We start from the raw sequence: 15,144 nt of genomic DNA on the forward strand, positions 1-15,144 counted from the left end.
TCATAGCAAATGGGTCCTAACAAAGGAAGCAACCGCAAGTACACGGGGTCTTGAATTTGGATTATATTACATATTTTCCAGAATGATTATAGGTTATTATTTTCATAGATAGCATGCATTATGAAGTGGAATAGGGTCACATCAGAGAAATTAATTCACGCTTAGGATTTTGAGCTGCCTTCTCAGTGTTACGTGTTATTGTGCATTGATTAGTTGCAATTTATTGATCGCTAGCTAGCTAGCTAGTTTTACAGGTTCTTCCAGTCTCAATGTAGACTTTTGCTATTTGGAGGCACAAATAGTTCAGTATTAACTTGCTGGGGTTCGCTAGCAACCCAGCACCAGTTATGATACCTGATGCGTTTCCATTTATTTATATAACTAGCTAGCTGGCTACAGTAGTAAGCTACTGTAATTTAGCTAGCTAGCTATCCATAACGTTTAGCTGTGTAACGAGCCATTCGGTCGTGTTGTAGGGTGGTTTATATGAATAACTAATCGTGTTTGCAATTCGTTTTTATAGTTGAAGTCTTTGTTTTCATACAAAACGCGTGACCTATCTAGCCAGTTAGAGCCAACTAACGTTAATATCAAACGGAACACTAAAATCGACCAGTTGTTCATTTAAATTAAAGAGTTAGATTGAAATTTCAAGATGGATAAAAAGTCCTTTGACATCGTACTGGACGAAATACGAAAGGTGAGGACACATATCCTCAAAGAATCTGTGTACTGTATTCCTTTTTCCATCATCCGTCAGTTTGGCATTATTTCAGAGACGGCTAGCTACGGTTTTGTGGACTAACGTTATATTGTATTAAGTTGTTCATTGTTGATATCACAATAAGGTATTTACTGAATTGGCACGAAAACTACTACTAACTACTGACATGATGTTATTATGTCTCTTCTTAAATGATGACTTTCTCCTCACAGTGCGTGCTGACAGATCAAAGGATTAAGGCAATAGAGCACGTGCACGGGTATTTCTCTAGCGAGCAGGTAATCACTCAGCCATCAGAACCTCATTATCCCAAATGTCGTGCCCGATGCTTGTGAAGTGCCCCCAAAGTAAGGTTGTAAAATGCTTTTTACTGTCTGCAGGTGACTGAGATGCTGAAGTACTTCTCCTGGGCAGAGCCACAGATAAAAGCAGTGAAAGCTATGCAACATGTACGTTTTTGTGAACTGTCTGCCCTTCTCTCAATGGGGTCCTCAAAGATGCATTTTGTACTGGCACGAACATTCCACCATTTTGTAGTTATAGCTCATCTTGACCGATGCAGCCACTCATTGAATTGCCACTGGCAGCAAAAATGACAACATTTTGGCCATTACTAGAAGTGTTATTAGTAGTTATGTAAAGTATACCGGCCATTGTGTTGGTTGAAGGCAGGTTAAGCATTAGCGAGGTGGTCAGTGGACCAGTAGCTCAGTCGCATCGTGTTTGGTAGGCAATTTGGGAAAGCTTTGTTTGCAGTACAGCTTAAGCATGTTAAGAGATGGCAGACTAGAAGAGTCATCGCCAGTGGTTCCACAAGGAATAGTCCTGTATCTCTGTCCTGATATTACAGCCCCATCTGGGTCACTCTGGATTTACCACCCTCTGTGTCTCACTTTCTGAAAATGTTCAGACTGTTCCATAGTAAAAAAAAAAATAAAAAAAAGTTTGTGCCTGAACACATCAAGCAAGTGCTCAGGTCTGTTTTATGATAATGGGACTGACCAGTGTCATTTCTTTTCTAATTTTTCAGAAAATGGTGGCCATGCCTACAACCAAAGTGGTGAATATCCTGAACTGTTTCACATTTTCAAAGGATAAGCTCATTGTTCTGGAGCTTATAGCACTGTAAGTCACCCGTGAGATGGCACGACAGCGCCTTTAAAATGAAAATGAAGTCACATGACTGGGCTGTGAGGGCAGTTTCTCAAATGCCTCTCGCGCGATTGGCCCAAGGTGTTTCCTGTTTGCTGTTTTACAAGCTTCAGCATGGCTTAGATTTCTTCAGTGTCTGTGACAGGCCTGACTAGCAGAGCTAAATCCAGTCATTCAAAATTGTGAACTGTAGTCTGCTGCTTTAACAGATAGCCTAGTAACAGGTGACTGTTTTTTCAACGGCAGAAATATCTCTGATGCCCACAATTACCGGCCAGTAGAGGACCTTTTTCGCATTCATGCATCTGAGAAGAAGCGATGCAGGAGGATCTTGGAACAGGTGAGAACGTGCCTCATTTTGGAATTTCGTACAATCTAATGTCCTGCTCTGACGATGACCTAGTTGTTAATCAGATACAAACATAAATGAGATCTACAAACATACAACATACAAACATAAAATACAGAGGTATCCTCCCTAGCGTATTTCATGATTAAATTATTTGTAACCCAAATCCTGGCACAAAATGCTTGAGCTTTAGTTTGACGTGTGCTGTGATTGGTGCCGTGTTGTTTGTGACTGTAGAGTGCTGTGATGTTTGCCTGATGTGCTTTGCAGGTTTGCAAAGTGGGGTGCAAGGCTCCGGTGGCGATGGTGTCGTCCTGTGGGATGATCCCCGGGAACCCCTATCCCAAGGGCAAGCCCAGCCAGGTCACCGGCACCTTCCCTGTGAGTACCCTGTGAACAGCACCTCCTGTGTGGGAGCGGAGGGCCACAGGAGTCCATTTTGTGTAAAAAAAAAAAAAAAGGGATGTACTGTCTTAGCATATAAGAGATGTGTATCTTTCAGTGGAGCTTATAAGACTAACAACCCTGGCAGGTGTGGTCTAGCTCTCTGATGCGTGGAACATACTGTAAGTAGTGAATAAATTTGTCCATGTGGCTTCAGCAGTGGGTGAATGGCCATGTTGTTTTTTGTTCCTGTGGTTGAAAGCGCTATTATGTGTTGGTCCTCCATGTTTGCCTGCTCATTCTTAAAGGGGATTCCAGCCAAAAAGGATGGCGAGGAGGCTAACGCGGACGGAAAAGGGATTGCCGCTAGGATTATCGGCCCCTTCAAACCGGTGAGCTCACTCTGCGGAGACGAAAACTTTTCTTTTTCTTTCCTATCCTGAGCCATCTACAGATGAGTTCCCATGGGTGCCAGATATGCACGGTTTGTTGCTGAGAAAGATCCTTAACTCATGTGCAGTATTGCGATAGATCTGTCTTGCTGGCAGTTTGCTGACCAGGCAGTCGGAGATGTTCTTCTCAACTGCCGGTCCACTGCGGTTGAAGCCAGTCCCTTGTGCGAGAGGAACGGCCATGCGTTCAGCTATGAGTCCTGTTGTGAGAATGTGCTTTCTGTAAATCTGAGTCACATGACCTCTCTCCTTTCTCCCGCCCCTCCAGTCTCCATCCACGTACAACCCCCACAGGCCTGTGCCCTACCCCATCCCCCCCTGCAGACCCCACGCCACCATCGCACCCAGTAAGGCTCCTTTTTCTGCCATTTTAAATTCTACTGCCGTGGTAACCAACCCTGTTCCTGGAGATCTACCATCCTGTTGGTTTCCATGCCAACCCTAATTTTGCACACCTGATTCTGCTAATTAGCAGCTCAACGAGATCTCTAGCTGTTGAATGAGGAGTGCTTTGTTAGGGTTGGAGTGAAAACCTTCAGGACGGTATATCTCCAGGAACAGGGTTGGTTACCACTGTTCTACAGGCTTGTCTTTGATCTGTGGGTGGTAATTTATCAGTGTAATCATTTTCTTAGTGAATTGCCTGACCAAGAATTAAGAATGAAGATAAAATGTTTGTTTTTGGTTAGACCGCAACAGCGGGGTCCAAACGTGAATGTCTGTGACTGAGTGATTGTCTGAGTGAGTGATGAAGTTACACCATTGGTCGGCCAGATCACGTGTGTTAGGTCCCGCCATATACTAGGTTTTGACCTGGTCTTGTTTGGAGGTTTAGAACTCCCTGGTGTATTATGTGGTAGGAGGGAGCAGGAGGAGCTGTTCATATGAAGCACCTTTAATCTCCTGCCTCTGCTGCCCCCCTGCTCAGGTGCGTACAACAATGCAGGCCTGGTGTCAGTGGGCGGGGTCATCACCGCCAATGTGCCCCCCCCTCCGTACAGTGCCACGCTGAACTCAGCAGGTAGGAGGTGCTGGTGGGTTTTTGTCCGTGTGTGTTTTGGGGGTGGGGGCGAAGGTCAAGAAAGTGTTTTTGCCCTGTGGAAGGGAGGGCCTTTACCCATACTCACATCCTGCGTCAAAAAGCTGGCCTGCAGTAACATTAATTACATATCAGGCACAATGCCTCCATGATCATGTGTGTCTGGTAGTGCACACATGATGCGTGTCACACGCTGGAATCTGAGACGGCAGGTAGATGACATAATCTATTACATAATCGATTGACAAGGCTGCAGGTGTGTGCTAAACTAGTATATGAGAAACGGATAATTCTGTGGGTAATTCCAGCATGCACAGGGCAATGGTTGGTGGAAAAGCTGGTTTAGTGAGAATGCGGTTTGGGGGGTTTGTTCCCTGTGTAAAATTATTTGCATGCAGGAATGTTTCCTCTTGCAGGAAGAAACGCACAAATCCTAGTCCCCCTCATCTCTCAGTACTTTTAGTGGCTAATTATTGATGTTGAAGATATTGGCTGTTTCTTAATTTTTTTTATATTAAATGTGGTTAAAAAGACTTTCGGTGCCAGTGCTTGCCTGCAAACAGTTTCCTTTTTTCTGCTTTTGCATTCTTTTGCGCTTGGGCTTTGCCGCAGCTGCTGCATTTCTCTGCTAACACAGCCTGAATGCACGTTACTACACGAAGCAGTCTGCGCATCACAGAAGGTGTACCTCCACATAAACTCCCAGCATCCTCGCCTCGTTCGATGGAGACGCCCAGTGTGTTTTAGTCCTGGGGGGGATGTTTAATTTTACTGTACATAACCTGTGTCCGGCCCTCGTTCGGCCAGCCCCGCCCCGCCCCGCAGGCTGTTCTCACCCGTAACCCCCACTGTGACATTTCTGTTTGTTTTCCCCACGCAGAAAAAGAGGAGAGTGCAAATCCCAAAACCTCCCAGCCTCAGTGTAAGTCCGCAGATTTGGTGCAGCGTGCACGTGCTTCTGACGAATCGTGTGTCCTAATACGGAGCCTTATCATTCCCACAGTTAAATGAAGTCCAGGAAAGATGGCCACCTTTCCCCATCTACAACAGCAGTAGTGTGTGTGCGAGCGGGACGTTGTTTTAATACACTAGAACAGACACACGTCTCAGTGAAAAAATAGCTGCAGAACGAATGGGTGAATTAACCTAATTTGCTTGCTAGCTGGTGTCTCCCTCAATTTTAGGCTCACTGTCGTTGTGCCATGAGGATACCTCATGTAAGGAAACGCTAGAAAATGGCGGCTCGAGTGAAATTAAAAGTTCAAATCACAATTTGTTTGTGGGTCAGTGCGTTTCCATCAAAACTGTGATGCTTCCCGATCTGACTACACTCAAATCCTTTGCAATCTGAGGAAAAAACATCACAGGTTTAAAATCTTCAGCAGTGTAGCTCACTGTTGGAGCGTGCTCCTGGCCCTGGGGTTTGTTCTTGTACTTCGGCGATTGGCTGGTTCCTCATGGCATCAGAGGTGGTGGTGAGGGCTGAGGGAGACACCGTGCTTTCGCCTGCTTCCTGCTCCCTCTCTGGTTTGGGCTGTGTTTCTCTGGTTCTCCTCCCAGTTACACCTTTCAGTATTGGGTTGCGCTTTAAATGTGTTAAACTGTCAACAGCCACCTTTAGATGGCAGTGTAGTGAAAGGAATATTGAGACTGAGTTAGGGGCCGTGTGAAAAGTCTGACTTTTTGTGGTATGGCTTTTTCTGTTGACACAATTATTTTTTAAATACTCCCATTCTTTGGGTTGAACCCAGTAGGTGGCAGGCTTAATAAATATTCTGCTTTCTGCTGTTCATTTAATGTTAATGTTAGAATCCGTACATACATTTTTCATGGACACTAGCTTTGTGTTAAGTCGCACAGAATGGCTGACGTTTCACTTCATGCAAGGATTATGAATTGACTTGTGGATGTGCGATGTAATTAAATTGGCGAAGGAACTTGCTTATTTTTTTCTGAAGAAGAGGCTCAGTGGGCCTCATCATTCACAAAACCTTGCTTTAATTTTACTTACTTTTGTTCTTAATAAGAGTTCCTTCAAAAAAAACCCAACTTACGATTCATGAAGTGTGCACAGACCTGCTCATCCTCTGTGTTTCAGATGATGGATGTCAGTTGTTCATAATTGACTGTGCGTGCCTGTCATTGTGATTAGCATAGGGACACACCAGCAATCCCATAAAGGCGTGCTGACCTGAGGGTCGTGTGCAGACGTCAGCCACATTCACTGCGCTCCTTAAACATAACTGAGCAGTATCTAAATACACGCTCTGTCCCTAAGGCGCGGTAACCATAGTAATCCAAGAGCAGCAAATACGCCATTGCCAATCGGCCAACTGGTTTGGTGGGTCTTTAAAAATCATTATCAATCGCTTTTATCGGTGAACAAAATTGATTATGCACTTTCCCAACGAGACTGATATCACAAGCTAAAACTGCAATGAAATCTAGATGTGAAAAACCACAGTCTGAACTGAAATATAAATGAAACCGAGTTTTTGAAAAAAACGAAAGCTGAACTAAAAATAGCAAACCCACTCTTAAGACTAGCTAAAACAAACTGAAAATGTGATCGTGTGCACGTTTCATGAATGAGGCCAGATAATTGTAGTCATAGTCATTTTTTCCACTGGACAATAAATGGAACCTAAAAGTCAACAAACAAATTGCTCGCTTTTTTACCTTTTGAGATAAGCCATTGTTAGCTAATGGAAAGAAAAACCCTTCAGTCTCAAGCAGTGAGGGAATACTTTGCTACTTATTGGCAGGGTTATTGTGGAAGAGCATTTCCAGCTCTTGGGAGTGGAGGGTTAGTCACTGGTTTTACAGGTGTGTGTTGTAATGCAGTTCAAGGTTGTGCTGGTCAAAGGCAGTTATCTTTATTTTTTTTAAATCAAATCTTATAATCTTACCTGTAGCCGTTTTTATTTATACAGCACAAGTGTCCAAAGTGTGTTCCAGGTGAATTAAAAAGAAAAAGAAATAATAAATAGAAATAATGAACGATGTATATATATGGTGTGTACTTATGTTTGCATTTTTATTGTTTTTATGATTATTGGACAGGCCACCCCTGTTTTCATTCTCTATAGTTATGTAGATCCTTACAGTTATGGTAATACATTGAATTCTTAAACTTATATGTTAACTACTGCAGTTTCTAACTTTTGACGGAGTGGAACACATTCAAATCTTGTGCTGTCACTGTAAATTGTTATGAAAAAGGCAGGAAGTGAAGAAGTGATTTAGAATTTGTGATTTGTGTTTAGAACATGGTTGTGGTAGAAACTGCACTGTGATTTTACGCACTGACTGACTGCTGTTCGCGTGTCTCTGTTCAGCTTTCTCCCGTCCAGCTAGCCAACAGAACCACACCTCCACGCCCACCATGTCCCCCCACGGCTCCAACCCTCCCACCCCGTCCACACCCGTCCCCTCCCACCCCTCGTCTGCCCAGCCCCATCCCGGCACCCCCGGCCCTCCCACCACCCCCATCACCCCCGTCTTTCCGGGCATGGTTCCGTCTCAGAACATGGTCTCGCCCTCCCCATCGGTCATCAAAGGCCCCCCCGGAGCCATCGCTCAGACCGCCAGCGGCCACTCCACCCCCATCCCGCAGCAATTTTCGGGACTGCCCCCGTCCGTCACCCCCACGCCCTCCGTCATAAAGACCCACACCCCGTCTGGGACCCCCTGCGGGACCCCCGTCCCCAGTGGAGGCTACTCCCCCTCTCCCTTTTCCAGTCTGTCCCGCTCGGGTACCCCCTCGGGCGCCCCCACCCCCACGCCCAGGAGTGGCGCTGAGTCTTCCGTGGGGTTGCCCGCGCACAAGGGCTATCCTGACCCCCAGACAGGGTCCCCGTACCCGGGGCTGCCACTTTCTGCCGCCTCGCCCGCCCAGTCAGTCATCCGTAGCTACACCCCCGCCGGCCCCCCTCCGCTGACCCCGGGCCACTCCACTCCGGGGCTCGCGGCTTTCGCGGGTCTGCCCCCCGGCTCCAGCGCCTCCACCCACAGCCCCAAGCCCTCGGCCCTGGCCTCCCAGGCCCAGATGGCGAGCGCGGGGGCGTTCTACAGCGAGCAGGCCCTGGGGTCCCTGTCCCGGCACGGCAGCGGCAGCAACAGCCCGGTGCCCTCCGCCTTCAAGGGCCCGTCGCGGTCGGGCACGCCGTCGCTCAGCTCCCTGGCCATCCCGAGCTCGGCGGCGCTGGCGCGCTCGCTGGGCCTGGCCCACCCCACGGGCTCACCCCAGGCCTCGCTGCCCAGCCCGGCCGCCATGGCGGGGCTGCAGGGCCTGTCCGCCGCGCTGGGGCCCCAGGGCGCGGGCAGCCCCTCCCCGCACGCGCTGGCCGCCGCCCCCTTCCCCGGCCTGGGCGCCTTCCCCTCCCTGTCCTCCGCCTCCCCGTTCCCCGTCTCCTCGGCCGCCTCCTCGGTCGCCTCGGTCTCGGCGGCCCCGCCCTCCTCGGTGTACGCGGGCCTGCCTCACGCGGTCACGCCCTCCCAGTCGCCCTTCGGCCTGGGCCTCACCACCGCCCCCAGCATGTTCCCCGGCCCCGCGTTCCCCGGGTTCGGGGGCTCCGGCCCCCCCGCCGCCGGGAGTCCCGTGCTGTCTTCCCTGATGGGGCTCTCGGGGGCCTCCTCCTCGGTGGCCACGGTGGCCCCCCTGCAGGCGGCGGCCGTGGCGGCGGCGGCGGCAGGAGTCCCCTCCTCGGCCCCGGTGCTGCCCGGCTTCGCCTCGGCCTTCAGCTCCAACTTCAACCCCGCCCTGGTGGCGCAGGCTGGGTGAGTATCCCAGCATCCTCCTTTCACACCTTCCCCCAGCTCCACTCTCTCTCTCCCTCCGTGGTCTCACTTTAAACATGACTTCATTCATGTATGGAAAAAGATAGCATTTTATCAGCATGGTCAAGTTTAAGGGGGAAAAAACCATAAAAGAGGAGTCCTGTGTAAGATAGCAGGTGACGGAAGGGTCTTGTCGCATCCTGATAAGCTGTGGGTGGAGCTTCTGATTTCTCAACTCGAGCTAAAGTCTACCTGTCATGTGGTTCCACTTCGATAAGGAAGAGGCCACCGTACATTCCTTGAGAGCATATTAAATTCAGTGTAAACAATGAGATGTGTGGCTGTTCAATATAGTAACCATAGAGAAATATGATACTGATGTTTGCTTCGCAAATCTAATTAGTAGATTAATGCCTGTGTGCACTCGCATTATAACATTTGAAATCTGCCCATGCAAAAATAAAAATGTACCAACATCCTATAATAGCCACAAAATACACTTGTAATATAGGCCTATTATAAATAAAATGGACAGTGGCCATTTTCCAATAATAAAGAAATAAAAGAATCAATTCAAACAAAATCGGCATGAGCCTATATTGGCTCACATGGCTTTGTTTTCCTTTGTATGTGAGCTTTCAAGAAGCTGAGTGCCTCAGACTCAAACGATTTATGATATTTGTATCAAAGAAGAAGCACTTATGTGAGGAGTGGTTGCAGTGGCAACTTAAGGAAATCCTGAGCACAACTACCAAACAATATCCCACCACAAAATTGATTTAAAAAGTATCATATTTTCGCTATTAATTTTGGAAATGGGACAAGTTTGGATTACTGTCACGTATAAGTCTTCCTAACAAGTTGGTGTTTAATCTAGGTTTTTTTCACCCAGGTTAGCTGTCAGTTTGTTGAACTGCACTAGCTAATTACAGTGGCATTCAATTTCACATCAGAATGGTTATATTGAAGTTCTGGTTGTTCCAGTATCAATTAGGAAAAACTTTCATTAAAACAAAACTACCCCGAGAGTGTTACACCACTTACCTGCTTTCAAATAAAGTCTGGACTTTAGAATGCAGCTGCATTGCAATTCACAGTTTGGCATGTCAGCTATGACGGCAAAAGTGGCAACGGTGTCATATTTGTTAATGGTACAGGAAACACTGAAAATGGTTTAAAAAAAAAAATTGGCCATGCCCGTATAATATTTGGTGTTTCATTCATTTCCAGGTTAACTGGTGGCCTCCAGCCTCCAGGGGGCACTGCATTCCCAGGGCTGCTGTCTTTTCCTGGTATGCCGGGGTTCTCCCCTGCCAGCGCTTCTCCGGCTGCCCTGTCTGGCCTCCACAACCCTGCTGTGCAGTCCGCCTTGCTACAGGTGCAGTAGTGGATTCCACAGTTTGTAGATTGTGCTGCAAGTGCATTTTATTTCAAAATTAAAATTAACATTATGCAGATAATGTGGGAAAGAAGGCATATGCAGCTGTTCTATATGTCTAATAAACACAGGCTGTCATTAGCTAACCTCGATAAACCTTTCTTAGCATATGTATAAACATAAACGTTACTTCATTTGACACGTTTTTTCAAAGCAAAACACTGCTGTAAATCTGTAGTAATAATGTGTAATAGAACTTGATTTTCATATGTTCACTGTAGACTCTCTCACAGAAAAAACATCTCTCACACAGATACACACACACCCACACACACGCGCGCGCACACACACACACACACTCGCTTGCTCAATCATAGTTATTATTTAGTATGTATGTTCAGGAGTTTGCATGAATTTTCTCATTCGTTCCTTCACTGAAGTTAATGCTTTGTGCTTTAGGCTCACTCTGCCTCTGCCCTGGAGAACTACCCACCTCAGCCCAATGGCTTTACCAACTACCCCCCCGCCCCGGGCACGCCCTTCACCCTGCAGCCGGGACTCCACCCCCAGCTCGGCTGGCAGTGACCCCACCCCAGCTACGCGTTCACACGCAGCGGACGGCCATTCTAGGACATTAAGCCTGTCCATTCCAGGGCTGGTTTGGCCCGAGAATGGCCTTTCGAAACCGGCCGGAGAAACCAGCGTCGTCTGCCTCCGTAGCATTACTGGAGGTCGTTTTGTTCGCAGTCGCAGGTCCAAGCGGATAGATTTTTAAAACGTGCATTTTGCTGAACACGATGGCAAAATGGAGTATGTTGCTGTGACTGAGTCTGTTGTTAGGATTGACCAGAACACATTCATGAGAGAATTTAGTGAAACAGAAGCTGCACGAGTCCTCCACTTTGATGGGGCTGTATAGTGCTCATGACCCTTTTCAGTTACGTGGCATTGGTATAGTAAACCTCCAACTGCTGTGGCTGTGCATTCACATATGGGTACACATATGTAATTGAAGATGACTGGGTTAAATGTGTGAAATACAGAAAACATACCTAGTTTCTTGCATTCATAAAGTAGGAGCGTGAGCCTCTGGTTTATGATGCCAATGGTTTATGGTGTATACATGGTTTGCAGTTGGATGTAGGGGCTATGGTGTAAATTGAGACAAGATTCAGTGCAGTGTAATTCCATACATTGCGATTGGACGCCACCTAAATAATGCAACTCGTGCAATATGTTGTCACCCTAAACTGTAAAGAACATACTAGTTGCACACTACTGTCCACATCAGACTTGTTGAAAATATAAATGAAATACTACCACTTTTTAATTAGGTAAAAGATAAACTGTGTTGTGCATTTGACTCCATATTTGTTACATTTGAGACATTGTAACAACTCATATCAGTGGTAACAATGAATGTTGCTTTCAAAATTTAGCACAGACAACAGTTTGTATCTTAGTATTATACTGTAAAAATAAGTAGGACATTTTAACAATGCATCAAGGCAATACTGTATTTTAGTATTTTTTTTATAAATTTAGTTTTCCCAGGCTACAATGACTTGAAGATGAAATTCTCATAATAATTGACGTGTTTAGACTTTTTTTTTTGTTTGCCACCTAGCTAATTACAAGTACGCGTTTATTTCATGCTTTTCTCGCTGACGGTCACAGTCATTTACATTTTTTGTTGTTATAGTACTGTATGCTGTGTTTTGAAACTTTTCTTTGAAGTTTCATACTTTTATTTTGACTGCTTCTGCGTATACAAAGAAAGCATCAGAATGAGCTACAGATAGCCCGACTTAAATATGTATGCATTCAGGAATAATCGGGTAAATCCACAATTTATCTAATGTTCAAACTGTGTGTGTGTGTGTGTGTGTGTTTCTGTTACAGTGGGCTACTGAATGAGATCTGTATTTTAACCTCAGCTAGAAACTGGCAGGATTTTCAATGTGTAGAAATGTTTAACAGAAAGAAAAGGACATGTAGACTTGAATTATGTGAAGCATGGAACATCATACTGTAAACTGCTTTGATTTATTATTTTTTTCTATTCTCACCTTTGTATTGCAAAATGAAATGGACAAAGGCAGTTGTACAAGTACATGCAAATTCAGTTTACACTGAACTGGTTTTTAATGAATTTTTAACTTGACTATCATGGAAATCATGCAGAAGGTTTCTGTAGATTAACTTGTTAGTGTCACAAATTAAACTTTTTTTTTTATTATCATGAGATTGACTAGTCATTTGTTTGGCATCTGCTTAATTTTCACAGTTCAAGCACACAGATGTACGCAACAGTTTCTGGCAATGGCTTATTACCATGGAAAAAAATGGGAATGGTTATGAATCTGTTATACAGTCATTCATTTGTTTCATCAACTTTTTTAAGGTCATGAAAGGTGCTTCATATTTGCATTAAAACAAAGCTACTGGAACTCAGGTTAAACTGTATTAAATGGTTAGCTGAAACATAGAAGGCCTAACATATGGAATACCATGCATAGAAAAAGTTAAATATCTGTTCTGTATCAGAAGACCTCAGGGTAAAAATTACAGGTGGGTACATGACCCTGTCTTTATTAGGACATTCCCTTAAATCATATACATAAAGTAATATTTTCTTTTAAAGTATTGGTGTAGAAGTTGCATCTGTGTTTATTCAGGTTTATGAGTTTCTTATTATAAAATACGTATTCTTCATTTAAACTTCTTAAGGTTAAATGTGACCTAAGTGTCTGCTTAATATAAATGCTGGATGCTATGTTGGATAAGAATGACGCGTTTGCTTCTGAACTTCTTTTTTTGGACCTTCACACACATCGGAAAGAAGACGTCGCGTCTTCATGCCTTCAAGTCGTAACATGAGAAGGATTGTCTCGGCTCCTTGCTGTCGCTAATGTGCTGCCTGCACAGTATACAGGAACTGAAACTCCTAACTGGGGAGGAACGGTTGCCACGCTGGAGATTCATTTCCGCTCGAAGGCAGGGAAACTGGTCGCGCCCGGGTGCTGACGCTCACACCTTGTGACTGCGGCCTGTTTCATCACCCGGGGGAGTCATGAGACCCGTGAGCTTTCGCCGGGGACCCGAACGGCAGCGGTGGCGTGTTACGCAAGCGGCCGCGTGTATCCACCGTCTAGTGCAGGGGTGGCCAACCCAGGTCCTGGAGAGCCGCAGGGTCTGCCGGCTTTTGTTTTTACTCGGCACTTAATTGATCAATTAAAGCGGTTGATTACATAGTTAATTCGCCTCATCTGGTTTATTTTGTGTAAGTGGTTGTTGTATTTAAGGTCAAAACGAAAACCCTCAGACCCTGCGGCTCCCCAGGACCGGAGTTGGCCACCCCTGCACTAGTGGAATGAGAGTTGAGCGATACGCCCGCGACCTTTATTACCTCCAGCAGCCTGTGTGTGTACCTGCTGAATGTGTGTGTGCGCTCAAGCTCTCGGTCGACGGAGCCTGTGTGGCTGCAGGAGACGTCTATTCCCGGAGGAAGAGTCGGGTTGTGCATTTTATGAACAGTCTGCCCCAGTGATTTACGTTCATAATTGTAAATCGGTTCAGGTGAGGTTTCGATGTAAATGATGACCGTAAGGTGCTGTTTATCAGAGGTCGGCCTCAGTGCGCTCAGTAAACGGGCCACCTGCCTCAAATCGGGCTGAGCTCCCCTCGCCCTGTCTTTCACTCTCCTGAGTCTGAGAGCAGAGTGTGATTCAGGGGTCTCCCAGCCAGACGCCAGAAAGCTACGCTCTGTGGCAGTGATTTCTGTATCACACCCTGCTTAGAAAGGGCATAGTGCGTGGACATATTTCTACATAATATTCTTGGCTTTTGTGTCGTTTCTTCACCTGGAAGACCGAAATGTGTACTCAAAGACTATGTGTTTACATAGATCCATTATTACACTGCACTACAGTGCACCTGTTCACGCGGCACGGTCGACCAGCTGCTTTACAACCCTGTACCCTTCTCATTCACCCAGCCAGACACCCTAACTGAAACGAAGGGGGGTTGGTGCTGAATAATAATAGGATAGCAGGCCAGCTAGAAAAAAAAAAATGTTAAAAAAATAATACTAATGCTCTGAAGTTTGGCAACTGATTTGCTGTGAAATTTTGGAGCTGCTGTAGTCATCAAAGATCCCATGGAACACCATGGTAAAAAAGTTGTGGTCAAAAATGATCCATGAATGGAGAATCAGGACTGAAAAAGATAAAAATTTTAAAATATAAACTACCTTTACAAACCCCTCACTTTGCTAACAAATAACAAATTATATTTTATTAAGTTCATATGATGATGCTTTGACAGTAACAGTGGCCTTAACCAAATGGAAAATGGATGCTGCTATTATGAGTCTTATGTGAAACATAATATTTGTGTCTTATTTATGTGGCATGCCTTAACAACATTACTGAAATTTCTGAAATGACATCACAAAAAGCCTAAAAATGTATCATAAATTTAAACATATAAGTATGAAGGTTAATGCATTAATGCATCCACGTAACACATTATGAACTGGATTTTAAAATGTTTTTTTTTCTTCTTCCATTAAGTATAAAATAAGTGTTCTTTGCCCGCAATATGTTTCTTGACACCATTAATTTAATTTCCTCAGCCCGTTCACTACTCTCTGTAAAACATCTACAGCCCGCTGGAGAGAGGGCAGACCACACCCACTTTGAAAGTAGGCAAGGCTTTAAAAGCCTGTGCTGCCTTTCTGCTTGCTCACAGAGAGATAATCCCTTACCAGCAGCTCAAACAATCTGCATGGAAATGGAGAACCAAAACAAACGACGTGACATCAGCAACGATGATTGATAGGTAAGGGACAGCGCTGCTTTGTGTTTTAAAGAGCACGGCAAACTG

General features: G+C 45.4%; 1 protein-coding gene across 2 annotated transcripts; it reads left to right on the forward strand.

Moving 5' to 3' along the window:
• Positions 1-18: 18 nt before the first annotated feature.
• Positions 19-12,502, forward strand: proser1 (proline and serine rich 1). Of its 2 annotated transcripts, XM_064350096.1 has the most exons (13): positions 19-700; positions 937-1,002; positions 1,105-1,173; positions 1,755-1,849; positions 2,123-2,216; positions 2,496-2,606; positions 2,918-3,001; positions 3,330-3,408; positions 3,990-4,082; positions 4,981-5,022; positions 7,439-8,879; positions 10,110-10,257; positions 10,717-12,502. In XM_064350096.1, exons 1-13 carry the CDS (start codon positions 656-658, stop codon positions 10,840-10,842), a joined length of 2,493 nt encoding a protein of 830 aa, XP_064206166.1. In that variant the 5' UTR covers positions 19-655; the 3' UTR covers positions 10,843-12,502. The 2 variants fall into 2 exon arrangements, with proteins under 2 accessions (XP_064206166.1, XP_064206167.1); XM_064350097.1 differs by lacking the exon at positions 4,981-5,022.
• The last annotated feature ends 2,642 nt before the right edge of the window (positions 12,503-15,144 follow it).

Source organism: Anguilla rostrata, chromosome 9 (assembly GCF_018555375.3).
Source record: "Anguilla rostrata isolate EN2019 chromosome 9, ASM1855537v3, whole genome shotgun sequence".
Taxonomy (NCBI): Eukaryota; Metazoa; Chordata; class Actinopteri; order Anguilliformes; family Anguillidae; genus Anguilla; species Anguilla rostrata.

Excerpts from the sequence above, each read along its gene's own strand:
- proser1 (XM_064350096.1), top strand. The coding sequence starts at position 656 with ATGGATAAAAAGTCCTTTGACATCGTACTGGACGAAATACGAAAG. Across the intron at positions 2,607-2,917 it reads AGGTCACCGGCACCTTCCCT|GGGATTCCAGCCAAAAAGGA; the intron begins GTGAGTACCCTG and ends TCATTCTTAAAG. Across the intron at positions 3,002-3,329 it reads TTATCGGCCCCTTCAAACCG|TCTCCATCCACGTACAACCC; the intron begins GTGAGCTCACTC and ends CCGCCCCTCCAG.